This window comes from Podarcis liolepis (genome assembly GCF_965112155.1).
Source record: "Podarcis liolepis genome assembly, chromosome: 16".
Classification (NCBI taxonomy): domain Eukaryota; kingdom Metazoa; phylum Chordata; class Lepidosauria; order Squamata; family Lacertidae; genus Podarcis; species Podarcis liolepis.
Window position 1 is genome coordinate 9,965,593 of NC_139567.1, and position 16,422 is coordinate 9,982,014.

The following is a 16,422-nucleotide window of genomic DNA, read 5'->3' on the forward strand; positions in this document are numbered from 1 at the left end:
GAGGGGCTCTGCAAGATAAGAATTACAAACCCATAATTCCTTGCTGATGCACATTTTAATGCACAATAAGTTAACTCTTTTGTCCCAGCCAGCCCACAAACCTACACCCATCCATGGTCTTCCATCCCCATCCTTCCTCCTCACCCGCTCACCTGGATGTTGCTGTTCTGGCAGTGGCACCAGAAAACAGCAGAGAGGAAGAAAATGCGGGAGGCCTCTTACACCCCCCTCCCTTCCAGACCTGGTGCAGTGTTAGGTCGGGGTGGGGAACAGGCAAAAACATTCAAAGAGGATGCAAAGCAGGGTGAATTTCCAGCTTCTTTTGGGTGGGGTTATGCTTTCTCTCAAGTTTACACCAAAATTACTTATTTATTTCACAGTTTGTATAACACTTGATTGGAAAAAAGAACAACCGCCATCATTGATTCCATTCCAATAGCTTACAAATATCTGCGACGGGTAAAATGACTGCAACAGTAAAGATTTAATCAGCTTCCTGTTATTAGTGCCAAGATTAACTGCTACACGAATCTGGAAGTATTTGGAAAATGCCACTTTAGAATATTGGTACAATAAGGTCTTTTTAAAAATAAAACAAAAAACCCTATCTGTTAACCCAAGAGGGTGTGACCAAACGTGTGACCAAAAAAAACCCCCATTTTATTTTACATGGTTTGATTTTATTAAATTTCTCAATGAAGGAATTGAAGTGCCAGCAACCCCAGCTAGGCATGTGGGTATATGGAATTCTTCCTAGCAATATTAGACCTTATGGGAGTCTATGCCACAAGTATTTCCAACTGTACTTACTGAACCCTGTAAAAAAAGATAAAAGAGATAAAAAGGACTCTGATGCTTAAGCTGTATACATTTCTTCTTAATCCTCTTCTTCTTTGAATTGAGCTATGTATAGTACTGAAAGACTATCTCTTTCGAACAGTTTGCAGTGCCAATCTACCCTCATATTTTTCAAATTTAATTTTAAAAGCATTTTTTAAAAAATGGGTTTGTCACTTGGGGGCTGTTCCTGAATCCAGCCCTGCTTCTGGATGCCCAGGTGGCAGCATGGGCCAGGAGTTTATTTGTCCAGTGTCATGTGCCCATTGTACCCTTTGACTCATGCCCCAGTGGCATCCTTTGAAGAGCTTCCAGAAACATTAGCTGGTCTATTGATGTGTGGCAGGTTGTTTCATGAGATCAGCCCTTTTCCTATCATATGGAACACTTAAAAATAAATACCGTAAGTGAAAAAGTCAGGCAGCTCACCTGAAGCAGGATAGCATATGTATGTTGGTCATTGACATGGCAAACATTGGAAGAAGATGGAATGGCTTCAGAGGGAAAGAACCCACAGTACCTTCTGTGCACAGCCCTGACTTACATTGGGCTCTCAGAGTTTGCGTTTGCTTCACCCAATAGATCTAGGAGGACATCTGCATTGCATTTTCCATTTGGGTGCTTTCTGTTGTTGGCTGCAGAAGTAGTTGGCAGCGATAGCATCAGCTTTCTGAGACGTGGCACTGGGCCACTGAGTCGGACGCAAGGAAAAAGCCACTTAGCCTGAGCATTTGAGGTCGGTCCTAACCCACCGATTGCTTCAGTAAACACGGCAACCTGCTGCTGCAATGCCTCGGCCACAGCCCGGCTCTGCTTGGCTCAGCAGTCTGTTTGTCAGCTCTGTGTTTGTGACAGTGCTGGGGATCAGTAGGACAGAGGGGGATATTTTGGCTGTTGGGGATAGTCATTACAAGTGTGGCCGCTAACAAAATATTGCTGTGTAGAGAGACAGGCCAGTCTGTCAGTCTAACTTTCTTTCTGTTTATCATTTTTCCGTTCTTTAGATCATTTCTCCCCATTTTCACATCAGTTGGCAATTTATTTAAATAGCCCTCATAAAAATTCATCCTGTGATTACTCATATCACGACTGTTCATTTTATTTTATTTTTATTTGGTTAGTTAGTATTTTATATTTTATGCTTGTTTTACATTTCACTATGTATTGTTAAAAATGTAATCATCTTCAACACCATTGTCATAAAAACATATTAGTAATTCAGGATGAGTAGCTGTGTCAATTTTGGTTTGCTCCTTTTTTCATGTTTCCAATCTTAAAGTCAGTTCTTTATGTTTCTGCAGACGTTTTTCATATATATATATATATATATATATATATATATATATATATATATTTGCTTTCGTAGATTTTCACGGGTCCAGGAATGCAGGTTTTGGTGTCTTCGGGTGTCTTCCCGTGTAAGAGTTGGGGTGTCTAGGCGACGTTTCGACGAGGTCTCACTCGTCATCTTCAGGCTGGTGCTTTCGGCTTCTTGTTACTGGAACAGAGCAGGATCTCAGTGTTTGAGTTCCTATAAATACTGTTGAGGGGGTGTGGTGTATAGCCTCCAACGTTCTGGGCAGAGAGGAAGTTCCCAGGTTATTGTGCCTTTTCTTCTTTTGTTCCTTAATTACTTGAGGGATATCATGAGTGATTTCTTGAGTGATATTCTGAGTACCACTTAGGTGGGTCATTAAGTGTGGATTAGTTGCTAAAGCTTTCGTGTCTTGACCTCTTGAGCTTGTGAAGAGTTTTTCTGAGAAGATGGCTGTACTGCACTTAGTTGTGCTCTGGCTTGGCTTCGTGTATAGGGGCGAGCTGTGGTTTTGTGCCCTGTGCCAGCCAGATCTGTGTAGGGATTGCAGGGGGGTGCAGCATCCGGAGGTGCCACTATGGTTTGGCTACTGGATGGTGTCTGTAATTTATCTGTGGAGAGGGTCTGGGTTTGGGTCTGGTGTGGTTGATTGGTGATGGCGTTCTGTGTGCCTCTGGTTCTGGTGTCGGTTTTTGTGGGGAGGGCTAATTTCCAGATGTCTGGCAGGCGGGACGTGTCGTCACGCTTGTTCATGTTGTGAGGGTGTTTCTCTATCTCGATGGCTTCCATGATTATTCTCTTGTGGTGATGTTCCATGTTAAAGAGCAATTTGGAATCTGCAAAATTAATTTCGTGTCCTGTTTCTTTCATGTGTTGGAAAAGAGAGGAAGTTTTTTCTTCTTTTTTGACGGCATTCTTGTGTTCTGCGATACGTGCATTTATTCGTCTGTTTGTTTGTCCAATGTACGTGGCTGGGCAGACTTTGCAGGGTATTTCATAGACCCCTTGGTTTTCCAACTGGATTTTATCTTTGGGGTTTCTGAGGATATTGGCTATTTTTTGGTTGGTGCAAAAGGCTGTTTTGATATTGTGTTTATGGAGGATTTTGCTAATTTTATCTGTAGTGCCCTTGATATAAGGAAGGAGGGCCATGCCATTGTTTTCTTCTGTGTCTTGGTTTTTGGGGGGTGTTTCTTTTTGGATTAGCTTCGTAACCCTGTTTTGCTGGTATCCATTGGCGATTAACACATTTGAGAGATTCTGTAACTCAGTTGTCAAGTGGTCTTTGTCAGCCAGGCGTTTGGTTCTGGAGATGAGAGTCTTGGCTACGGAGTTTATTTGTGCAGGGTGGTGGTGTGATTGTGCATGTAAGTAGTGGTTGGTGTGTATTTTTTTCCGGTAGATAGTGTGTCCTAGGGAGCCATCAGGTTTTTTGTAGATTAGGACGTCAATCATGTACCAGGGGAATGAGACAAAAATGATGCTGCAAAGAATTCTCTGCTTTCCACTAAGATCAAAATCCCTCCTTTCCCCGTCTTTTATTATTTTTTTGCGGGGGTGGTTGATATCTCCTCAAAAAAGAAAAGAAAAAGAGAACTCATTCCAAAGCCAGGTGGATTTGATACAATCGTCACTATGCAGAGAGAAGAAACCACCATATATCAGCAGAACCACCCCCTTCTCCTGCTTGCTTCCCTGTAAAATCTGGATAGATTTCCTTCCTGCGTCTGCTGAATTCATGAATCCTTTCCCAGCTGCTCCTTCCAGATGCATGCAATAAATTCAGCAGCCAGAAGTTTACAAAGAAGCTGAGGGTTTGTCTCCCCCCCCCCGCCCCCCAGCCAGCTGATCCATGACATTCCTCCTTTCCTTATGAGCATAGGATCCTGCCTTATACCAAATCAGGCTCTGAGTCCATCTAGCTCAGTATTTCCTACACTGTCTGGCAGCAGCTGTCCAGGATCTCAGGCAGAGGTCTTTTCCCACCCTAGCTGGAGATGGCAGGGCTTGGACCTGGGACCTTCTGCACACAAAACAGATGCTCTCCCAGTGAGACATTGCCCTTCCAAAGATGCAACCATACCCCCCCTCCCATGCTTAAGCAGGGACTGCTAAATTTCCAGAGACTGCTGTTTTAACCCCAGTGGAGTCAGATCCATTGAAAACACAGGGCAGTGCCACCATTAACACAGCAAGCATGTTTTCTGTATGGACACAGGGGTTATATCAGAGTTTCCCACAGAGCTGCCTTCCCTGACCTGGTGTCCTCAAGTCACTGTTGGGACTCCAACTCCCATCATTCCCTGTCTGCATGGCCCAAGGTGACTGGAGTTGGGAGTCCCAACAACATCTGGAGGGGTGACGAAGGCTGCCAGAGAGTGTGTACTCAAGTCTTGATGTGAACTCTGTTGTGAGCTCTGCTGGTTCAGACAGGTGCTTGTGTATGGGTGTTCAGAGAGATGCTTATGTTACTTGTACATCCATGTTTAATCTAATGTATGGAGCTGCCTTAAATTGCTTTGAAATGCTACATGGGGCAAAATATTGCAGCCAGGATACTGATGGGCGCAAGGAGTTTTGACGCTACTGTGCCAATTTTGAGTGAGCTACACTAGTTGCTTGTTTGTTCCTGAGCTCCATTCAAGCCCAAAATGGTCTGGGACCTGAATGCCTTAACCTCAGACCACTGGTCCATTTAGCTCAGCATTGTCCGCTCTGGCTGGCAGTAACCCTCCAGAGCACTGTATGCAAAGATGTTCTCTCCCAGCCGTGCCTGGGGATGGTAGAATTGAACTTGGGATCTTCCGCATGGAGAGGGGGGGAAGCTGCTTTTTGCATTCCTCAGGGAACCATTCTTTAGCACCCAATTGGAGCAAACAGCAAATTATATTTCCCTGAATTGCCATTAGTTCTGCTCTCTTGTAAACAGTGGGTTTTCCCTTGGAATGGAGTGGGGCAAAGGGGAAATCGCTTGGACCCTTGCTTTCTGGACACAGCAGAAGTGTGTCATCAAACAAGGCGATCTATTTCCACCTGTCAAATGTGGAGAAGCCTTCCTATTGCTCCTGTCGCTGCAGAGGCTGTGAGCAACACCCTGAACCCTTGGCTCTGGCAGCTCCCTAGCGGACTCCTGCATCTGTGATTTAGCCACCGGATCTTTTGAAGCGGAGCTAATGAAAGCCTTTGAGCTTCCTCCAAGCTGAACTCTAGACAGAGGTCTATTGTGGCTGCATTGACAAGGGCCCTTGATTCAGAGTTATCACATGCTTATGAGATAGTCCCAGCTGAAGAAACAACTTTGCCCTGAGGCCGCTTGTGGCATTTGAACAGTTCTCCTTGATCCCCTTTGCACAGCCCATGAGAATTGTGCAGTGTGTGGTTCCATCCTTAGGAATGGGCAAGGAGGGACTCTCCACGGACTGTCAAAGACCCGTTCCACTCTGAGTTGCTCCTATTGCTGTCGTTTCCCCAAGCATCTATTTTGCCAGTAAGGTAGTATTTTGCCTCTGTGGCCTCTGAGGAATAGTAGCAACAGTGGCAGCTAGACATCACGTTTCAGGTGGGCTTTGATAGGTCCTACGCCTGTCTTCTGATTCAAGTACAAGAAGGAAAGACTGGACTGGATATTTCTCAGCAAGTTGATCTGAGATTCCCCTTTTCTTACTTTGATTATAAAAAGGGGTGTGTGGAGCTCCTTACCCACCCAACCTTTCTATTAGACTAAGGATGTGACCCACTGCCTTTTTCCACCAGCAAGTTGTGACTGTTTCTATACGGGTAGGCAAAAAACCCAGTCCAGCCCAATCTGTCTGCAGGCAAATTCTTCCCTGGCCCCAAATACAGCAACTACAGAGGGGAGATCAGGGCCGGGGCCAGCAAGACCATCCACAAAGGCTCACAGATGTCCAGCGGACATGTTTAGAAGGTGAAAATAGGTCTATTCTGCATGCATTAAAAATGGGGGTGGGGAGCCTGTGGCCTTTCAGATGTGGCTGGACTCTGAATCCTATCACCCCATACCATTGCCCACACTTTCCGGGGTTGATGGGAGTTGCTGCCTGATTGTTGCAAGCAAAGAGGAAAAGTAGTAGTGGTGGAATGGAGTCTCCTGGAAATGGGCAGACTGACTGGTTAGGACCTTGAATGTCAGCACTCTGTGCTGCACCCTTTTGTTAAGGTCCCACTTCCATGAAACTATGGAGTGGTGAGCTTGGATAATTATCCTTAGTCCAGGATGCTGCAAGCACGCCCCTGTTTCCCTTTGAGGAATGTTGAATGATGTGGCTCTCTATGATCTCAGGGAAAACGGCTTTCCCAGCACAGACGTTTGGGAGGCAGGGCAGGCAGCATTTGAAGAAGAGCTTTTTTAGTGCTTGCCAACCCTGATTTCTAGCTCCAGCTGTCTGTTTGGGATTATGGGGATGGTTACTCCTGCTGCTTTTGTTCTTTCCCCCTTTAAAGTATGATTTAGGGTAGCAGCTGTGCACAATGTGGTCTGCGTGACTCTGCTCATCTCCTCTTTTTGCAAAACTCTGTAGAGACTCGGGGGCAGGAGAGAGAACGGCAGTAGGTTCATGTCTGGAAGGAGGATCTTATCGCTAGCGAGTTTCTGAAATGAGTAACTTGCAGAGCCAAGTGCCTGCACTTTGGCCCTGAATCTAGAGACACTGAGGTGGCGATGGATGGAAGGGATTTGCTCAGCTTTGTAATCATGAGGTGCCCTTCTCTGAATTGCATGCTGCGTCACTAGGGAGATAAGGATGCTTCATTTTCTAGTCTGCTCTGTATTTACCTCATGCAGCACTGTTCCCATTCTGCTGCAGTTAACCTTCCACTGAAAACGACACTCTTTGCATCACCATCTGCTGTGTCAGTTTAATTTGCGTCATCATGTAAAATAGGTTGTTGTTGCATTCTTGCACCCCATTCATTTCAATGTGAAGGAAATGCAATGCGATTTTTTTTGGGGGGGTATAAATGCAATATCATAGAATCATAAAACTGTAATGTTGGAAGGGACTAAGACAGGGGTCAGCAGACTTTTTCAGCAGGGGGCCGGTCCACTGTCCCTCAGACCTTTTGGGGGGCTGGACTATATTTTGGGGGGGGAAATATGAACAGATTCCTATGCCCCACAAATAACCCAGAGATGCATTTTAAATAAAAGGACACATCCTACTCATGTACAAATACCAGGCAGGCCCAACTCATTGAAAAACACGCTGATACCTGCAGGCCGGATTTAGAAGGCAATTGGGCTGGATCGGTTTAATCCGGACCCTGTGGCAGTTTTTTTCCTGGAGTAAAATCCTGGAGTAAAAAAAACCTCAACAACTTCAATCCTAAAAAAAACCTCAACAACTTTGGGGTAAAATCGTAAAAAAAGGATTCCTGCCATGGAGGAGGTTAAAGTAGATGGCCATTGGGATCTCTTCCAACTCTATGATCCTATGATTCTATCCAACACTAGTCCTACCCATGAATATACATGGCTAACTTAGGCCCGTCGTTTTCAACGAGTCTACTACGAGTACAAGTTGGTTGGATATGGCCCAAAGTTTCCAGTGTTTGTAGAACCTGAGATTATGTGGCAAAATGTACTGGCACCATTCTTCTGATTAATTTGTGAGAAACTGGCTTCTACCTCCACCATTTTCAGGGTTTTATTTTGCTCATCCACCCACCCCACCCCCAAATCACACACATACATATGAATGAGACAGGCAGACAGAGAGCCAGATTTACTATCATAAGATGCTACTGACCTTAAAGGGAGATTAGATAAATTCATGACTGATAAGCTATCAATGGCTACTAGTCATTCTGGTTATATGTTACTGCCAGAATCCGAAGCGTCGTGATTCTGAATCACCAGTTGCAGGGGAAGAACAGCACGTTCTTGTGTCCTCCTCCTGGGTAACCCATAGGCATCTTGGGCTTCTGTGTGATACATGCTGCTAAGCTGCACAAGGACTTTGGTCTGAACCAACAGGCCTCTCCTTAATTTTTTTTTAAAATACTGGTAGTTGCTTTTTGTCATGGGCCAGGAGGGGGAGCGCTTCAAAGATTGAATTCATTCATTCATTCAAAAATGCAGTTGTCATCTCCCCTTTTTGCCAGGAAAAATAAAAAGTGAAAGAAACAAAATCACAAATCATGGCACTGTAGACATAGCAAACAAGAGACAACCACCTGCTGGAAAGGGGGGGAGTTATATGGGCTTTAATCTGTAATAATTGTTTTTAAAACCACTTGGTTGATTAGAATGGCTAGATATATGTATATACAGAAAATGTTGGCATAGCCTGTGGAGACTGGTCCGTTTGGGTGAATGGCCCCCCAGCCTAAGTCTGCCAGACTCCATCTGCCTGCCTTCTTAAGCCAGACCAAGAGGGGCTGTCAGCTTCCTCCTCAATCTCAGTTTTGCCCTTTTAGGAAACAGCAGGGAGAAGGATGGGGACAAAACGTGAGTTAGTTGGCTCCTCCTGTCATTGGTTGTAGCTCTGCCTACCATTGGCTTCTTTGCTTTCTGGTCCACCACTGGGCTCAGCCTGGTTGCAGTGATATGGAGTGAGGAATTTCACCCAGTCCTCAGTAAGAATGTTCCCATCGGGAACATGGCACTCAGATCCTTCCTAACACCTTTTTGTGGCTTCCTCCTTTTTTTCCAGAGACCTGAAGAACAACTTGATTAGCATCATCCAGCCTGGAGCTTTTCTAGGCCTCTCGGACCTGAAGCGCTTGTAAGTACCACTCTCAAAGCCCCCCCCTCCCAACTCTAGAGCAGCCCATTAGTTTTTCCTAATGCTCAGCTGGAACTGCCTCTTGGAATTTAAGCCCCTTAGATCCAATCTTGCCTTTTGGGTCAGCAGAGAACAAACCTTTGCCCTCCCCACGTGATCTTCAATGAGTGTACAATCAAATATATCTGTACCCGTGTACAGTTTTTCTCATGCAACATGCTGATGGGCACATTCCTTTATCAGTGGGCAGGTAATTGAGCTGTGCCAATGAACAAGTGTATGCTGTTTCACACAAACAGTTGCACATGTGTAGAGACAGCTTGTACCTGAGTTCGGTGTGATGCGTGAACAAGCCTTTCGTGGCAACCATTTGTGTATTTGAAGAATGTTACCATGCTTTTCCCCCCTCCAGCCTTCCCTCCTCCATTACTTCCTTCAAACTCTTGTCTATGAGATTAGATTTATCCCTTTAAGCATTTAAAGTACAGTGGTACCTCGCAAGACGAATGCCTCGCAAGACAAAAAACTCGCTAGACGAAAGGTTTTTCCGTTTTCGATTTGCCTCGCAAGACGAATTTCCCTATGGGCTTGTTTCGCAAGACGAAAACATCTCGCGACTTTGTTTCCTTTGTCTAAAAACAAAGACATGTTTTGTTTATAAAGTTAATTTATTTTCCCTTCAATTTTTGAACTGCTCTTTACAGTATGTGTGACTTTAAAGAGCAGTTAATAAACTCTTGTTGTACCAAATTTGGCTTTGTTTGGACTTTTTTTGACCATAGGAACGCATTAATTGATTTTCAATGCATTCCTATGGGATTTCGTGATTCGCAAGACGAAAAATTCGCTAGACGACAAAACTTGCGGAACGAATTAATTTCGTCTTGCGGGGCACCACTGTATTTATTTATATAAAGTATATGAAAAAGTATTTATATATTACCATGTCATAAAACATCAGGGCGCTGATTTCCATATCCCTGGCCATCTTTGCTGCTGTTCTCTGAACCCATTTCAGTTTGTCTACCTGTTCTGTCACTGGAGACTATGGCAGGGAGGGAGAAAGTAAATGTCAAAGGGCTGTTCTCTTCCACCCTTGGCCATCTCTGGCATGGCCCCTGTCTTCCATTCAATCGTCGTTTCACCCCCATGAATTGCCATGGTAGATCTCCTCCTATCTGCTGCTGCCAACATCACTCTGACCATACAGTGAGTTCCCAGCTAGAATCTCAATTGATGCTAGCACACGAGAACAAATCGTTCCAGTTTTATTCCTGTACACAGCATTCCAACTACATGAGCGCCACCCCCAATGTCTCCACCTGGTTTCCCAAATATGGGGAGGCTTATAAGCCCCTTTGTGAGAAGTGAGAGTGAGGATGGCACACCCAGGCGTAGAGGCTGGCGTCTGCAGCCCCACACCCTCCAGCGGTCAGGATACCCTGTTCAGGAATGGCTCCTGAAGTGACCTAGATTCTCATGCTCAACAAAATCTACCTCTAGTGACATCATTTCTCACACCCTCTCCATGTTGCTAAGCAGTAGGCATGTCCAAAGTCAGTTTTGGGGGCCTAATCTGGCCCGCTAGTCGGTTTAATCCTGCCCCTGTGGTAGTTTATTTCCTGGGGGTAAAATCCTTTAAAAAACCTCGACAACTTCAACCCTAAAAAAACTTCAACCCTAAAAAAGCTCAACAACTTCAATTCTAAAGAAAGGTCAGCAACTTTAATTCGCCCTTTGGTCGGCCCTCATGGCCCTTCACTTCATGAAAACTGGCCCTCTTTGAAGAAAGTTTGGACACCACTGAAAAAAGCAGATATCCTGGAGAAGACAGCTTGCAAAACATCAGGATGACATGCCAGCGGCTGCTATTTGCCCATGGACTACTCATTGAGCCATCATGCCCCTTTTAGTTTGACCTCGGGGTCCTGTGGGCTGCATTTCCTCCTGGCATTGCCCGTGGCTTCCACAGTCCTCTCACGGCTCTTTTGCCTCCTCTGATTATTCAACAGGGACCTCTCCAACAACCGCATTGGGTGTCTCAGCTCTGGCATCTTCCAGGGATTGGTCAGCCTCATCCGCTTGTGAGTATTCGTGGTGGGGGCGTCCTTTGGCCCAAAGTCTTCCGCATTTGTGTTAGTGACTGAATCTTTGCTCAGCAGACCGATTCCTTGGCTGCCAAGCAGGAGTGGCCAACTTCGTGCACTCCAGTTGTTGCTGGGCTACAATGACCATAATCTCTGACCACATATTTTCTAGGGTCGATGAGAGTTGGAGTTCAACAACATCTGGAGGGCACCAGGTTGTCTACCCCTGCTGTCATAGATATACCTCCTGTCCATGCAAGTTGCAAAATGTTCTGCTTTGGTCTTCTATTATAACTGCTAGCCGCAATGGCTATGTTCTCACTCTGCTGTCGGAGGCAGTGGGTCTAGGAATACGAGTTGCTGGGAATCCCAGGTGGGGTGAGTGCTGCTGTGCTCAGGTCCTGGTTCTGGGATTTCCACTGTCACTGTGGAACAAGGACAGTAGACTAGGTGGGCCTTTCACCTGAACCAACGGGGCTCTTCTTAGATTCTTGACTCTGGTTGCATTGAGCCAGACAACACTGAATTGCTGCTTATGAGGAGGACTTCCTTTCAAAGAGGATGTGACCAGCAATTCCAAGCTACGGCCCATATGATAAAACACATGTTATGTTCCATTTATTTGTTGCTTGCTGCAAAAATGCCTCAAAGCAACTTACTATTATAAAAGCATACATAATACAAAATTTAGCAAATATATAAAAATGAATTAAGAAACATTAATTAACTAGAAGCATTCATCTTGCAATAGCATAAAAAGAACAAATCCTACCCCACCCCACAAAAAAGAAACACCAATTCAAGCTTGGATATAATCATACCCTGTGACTCAGTCAAGCCCCAAATGTTTGGGTGAACAGGAATGCCCTGGTTATTCAAAACTGGAAATGATGGTGGCAGTTTTGGAAGAACATTTCGCAGCCAAGGAGCCACCACTAAAAGGCCCATTCTGATGTTGCCAAGTTCTGCAGCTCCATCAGAAAGGGCACATGAAGAAGGGCCTCAGATGATGAACTCAGGGCCTGGCTAGGCTCATGTGGGGAGAAGCAGTCCCTATGGTATTAAGGTCCTTTATAGGTCAAAAACAGCACTTTGAATTGAGTCTGGAAATGAACTGGCAGCCAATGCAGTTGTGCTTGGATCATTGTTATTTGATCAGTCCTCCTATTCCCAGTCCACAATCTGGCCACTAAATTCTGCACAAGCTGCAGTGTCAGAACTGTCTTCAAAGGCAGCCCCGCATATATAACACATCACAGTAATCTAACCTTGAGGTGAGCAGAGCTAGGCTATCCCTGTCCAGAACATGCAAACACCAACACTGTAACAGAAATCATGTTCCCGTCATGCCATCAAGTGAAAGAGCATGCTTGGCCAACTCTGGCCCACTCAAACGACTTGTTCATTCTCCTCTTCCACAGGAATATGTCAGGGAATATTTTCTCCAGCATCCAGAGTGGGGTCTTTGATGAGCTGCTGTCTCTGAAAGTTCTGTGAGTATATCCTCTCCTGAATGTTGAAAGAAGGGTCAGGCAGGGAAGAGGCAACTGGGTTTCGTCTTAAGCCAGCCTTTCTCAACCTGTGGGTCCCCAGATGTTGTTGAACTACAACTCCCATCACCACTAGCTAGCAAGGTCAGAGCGCAGGGATGATGGGAATTGTAGTCTAACAACATCTGGGGACCCACAGGTTGAGAATCGCTGTTTAAGCATTTGGTGCTGGGATTGGGTTGAATGTGAGTCATGGCTGGTGCCAGATCATGCTATTTTGCTGTCCTAAGCAGGGTGGGGCTGAGAGGATGAGAGCGCCCCCTTCCCCATGCAAGATGAGGGCGTTCCTCAGAACCTCTTGTGGTTGTCTCTGAAGTCACGGGGACATGCTTTCAGCTTCTGCAAGGAGTGGAGAATGGGAGCCTGAACTCATGTGTTGCCTCCACTGTGGTGGACATCTTTTGAACTGTGTTGCCATAGGTGGTCGCTCAGCTTTCCTGTGAAGCAGAATCAGCCCTATTGATAGTACAATGGTAAACTGATGGGCGCCTAAACCCATTTTCATAATGGCAATGGAAGCACTAGCTAGGAGAAAGCAGAACATGTTTAAAATGCCTCAAATACAACACAGGGGGAAGAGAATTCTTCATAGCCATTTTATTATAATTATTTAAATATTGTGCCACGTAATACCGGAGCTGGCTTCTAAGCAGTTTACAAAATATAAAAACCTGAAAAACAGAGTAATTGCAACATAAACAACTTACCAGGAGGGAGAGAGACAAGATGGTTCAGCAGCCGATGTGTGGACACCACTGGCTGAGCTTCCTTACTTGCCGTTTCTTAGAGCCATTATCAACTCCAAAGTAGGGAAGGGGTGGGGAGAAATCCATTTAGTTCTCATTTTAATGCATGCCTCCAGAGTTCATGCTTCCCAAACTAATACACAAGGCAAAACACAGCTTCCCTTCAAGGTTCACACCTATCAAAATTCTGCAATGCACTTCTCAACACCCCCCCCTGCAAATTCCCCCAAAAGCATTCATCAAAGAAAAGTGCACACACACATATGCAAATTCTGGTTGGACCAGGTTGGAAATCTGAAAGCAGAATACAGTGGTACCTCTGGTTGCAAACAGGATCTGTTCCGGAGCCCCATTCACAACCTAAAAGGAACACAACCCGTGTCTGCGCACGCACGGGTTGCGATTTGCTGCTTCTGCACATGCGCGTGATGTCATTTTGCGCATCTGCGCATGCGCGAGCGGCGAAACCCGGAAGTAACCCTTTCCAGTACTTCCGAGTCACCGCGGGACACAACCTGAAAAGACACAACCTGAACTGAACATACAGTGGTGCCTCGCAAGACGAAAAGAATCCGTTCTGTGATTCTCTTCGTCTAGCGTTTTTTTTCGTCTTGCGAAGCAAGCCCATTGAAGGATTAGCGGATTAGCGCTATTAGCGGCTTTTAGAGGCTTTTAGAGGCTTCTAGCGGCTTATCTGCTGATCGGATCAGCTGATAAGCGGCTTAGCGCTATTAGCGGCTTTTAGAGGCTTTTAGCGGCTTATCTGCTGATCGGATCAGCTGATAAGCGGCTTAGCGGCTTAGAAAAAGGGGGGGAAAGAGGGGGGGAAACCAGCAGGAACTCGCAAGACATTGTCGTCTTGCGAAGCAAGCCCATAGGAGATTCGTTTTGCGAAGCACCTCCAAAACGGAAAACTCTTTCGTCTAGCGAGTTTTCCGTCTTGCGAGGCATTCGTCTTGCGGGGCACCACTGTAACAAGAGGTATGACTGTTCGCCACCCATCCGATCTTTGAGGTAGAAGAGCTCACTCCACACAGAGCTCTTTACATAGGCCTCCTCTTGTTGTCTTCTACAACCCCTTTCCCCACACAACAATTCTGCTTAATCCCAGCATGTGGCTCTCTTCCCTCCCTTCCAGTGACTTTGCCACAGAATACCTGACGTGCGACTGCAACATGCGCTGGGTCTCAGCCTGGTCCAAAAACCGCTCCGTCCAGATCTCCGACAAGACGCTGTGCATCTACCCTGGCAGCCTGCACGGGAAGCTGCTACGCAACATCCGGGAAAGCCAGATGCGCTGCGGTGAGGCCCCCGGCTGGACGGGCAGGGTGTGTTTATTTACTAGTGGGACCAGCAGGAACCTGTGCAGGGTGGGAGTGGCCCTGTTCCAGCTCGCCAGCCACGTCGTCTTGCAGAACACACCGTCCCGCTTTCCTTCCGACCCTGAAAACGGGCAGCATCCTGCTGTAACAGAGCAAGCTCAGTTCATGCTCAGGCCTCGTTGAGGCACTTTGGGCACCCCTAGGCTTCCCTTTCTAAATAGTATTTTTCTTGGAGTCGAGTGTGAATTTCATGCTCTTTATTCAGCTCATAGTAGCAATGAATGAAACTTTCCCCAAAACGTCTAGCTATATATACATTATTTACGCAACGGGACCTGCGTGATTGGCTAATTCGGGGCCGCTCCTGTAGGCCAATCAGGTTGCGGATTCACCTCCTCCAGAAGCCTTATTGGCTGCTCCTGCAGGCCAATCAGGTCACTGATTCACTTCCACCTGGAGCTGGATTGGGTGGCTCCTGCGGACCAATCAGACGGCTGCATTCTGGATTCTGTTGTTCTAGGATTCAGCTCAGTACATAACACTCTCCATAGCTGACAGGAGCAGAGGGAAATTTGCTCAGTCTATGTAATTATAATTGGTTGCCTAAATGAGCTTTCCTTTATGTAAACTTCTGATTATCACTTTTCCACCTTAAGTGCAAGACATAACTGTGTTAGAGGCACCTGTGTGCAAGTTGGTGTCTTGGTCTCAGCACCCTTCTCTCTCTCCCTACACAACCTGAGTGGGATCTCGCTCTCCCTCCCGCAGAAGGGACCCCAGAGCTGCACACCCACCTGCTGATCCCCTCCTTGCGGCAAGTGGTCTTCCAAGGCGATCGCCTCCCTTTCCAGTGCACAGCCAGCTACCTGGACAACAGCACACACATTTTGTGGTACCACAACCGTGCCTTGGTGCAGGGGGATGAACGGAACGGCATCATCCTGGAGGAGAGCCTCGTCCACGACTGCACCTTCATCACGAGGTACTGGGGTTTTGCTGCCTTGGGGAAAGGGAGAAACTTCACGTCTGCGCCATACAGTTAAAACACATGGCTTCCCCACAAGCATCATGGGAACTGTAGTTTGTGAAGGGTGCTGGGAATTTCAGCTCTGTTGAGAGGTGAGCTGTAGTTCCCAAAGTTCCTGGGAAGGATACAGATCAGGACAAATAAGCAGTTCAGGGTTTGACAGGTTGCATGGAAGTCTAATCCCATCCAAGGTTAGACAGGTAACAGGCAAAGATCAAGAGAGAATATTCTAAGTTGCAGCACCTCATTTTTTGGGTATCACTCCCCTGGGAGACCCAGGGCCAGATTTAGGTTTGATGAGGTCCTAAGCTACTGAAGGTAACGGGACCCTTTATATGTCCAGCTGTCCTTTGTCAACAACAAATTGTCGCTGTTTTTTTGTGTTGAATATATGCTATATGGTAATTTATGGACCTAATAGGTATCTAAAGCCATTTGCACTTAACAGATAGGAGCCTACACAACACAAAACACTGTTGCTGTATGTAGGTTTTATTTTATTTTTATCTTTATCTTATATTTTGGAAATGTACATTCAGTTCTTTTCCCCTTTAATTTTTTTGGGGGCCCCCCAAGAGAGTGGGACCCTAAGCTATAGCTTGTTTAGCTTATATGTAAATCCGGCACTGGGGAGACCCATTTGCTGCCAACATTGTGATCATTTCTATGCCAAGTAAATCCTTTTTTTTCTTTTTTTCCAAATAAAAAATCTCCCAAGCTTTTGAAAATATTCTGAATCATAGAATTGTAGTGTTGGAAGGGACCCAACGGCTATCTAACCCAAGTCCCTACAAC

The 16,422-nt window shown here is 45.9% G+C and overlaps 1 protein-coding gene across 1 annotated transcript in view; it reads left to right on the forward strand.

The window, feature by feature from the left end:
* ADGRA2 (adhesion G protein-coupled receptor A2) overlaps nt 1–16,422 on the forward strand; it is a 115,524-nt gene that overhangs the window by 74,729 nt on the left and 24,373 nt on the right. The window contains exons 3-7 of the mRNA XM_083480359.1: nt 8,824–8,895; nt 10,908–10,979; nt 12,404–12,475; nt 14,417–14,580; nt 15,369–15,582. Of these exons, the coding sequence (XP_083336485.1) occupies nt 8,824–8,895; nt 10,908–10,979; nt 12,404–12,475; nt 14,417–14,580; nt 15,369–15,582 (594 nt within the window). The remainder of the gene's footprint in view (nt 1–8,823; nt 8,896–10,907; nt 10,980–12,403; nt 12,476–14,416; nt 14,581–15,368; nt 15,583–16,422) is intronic.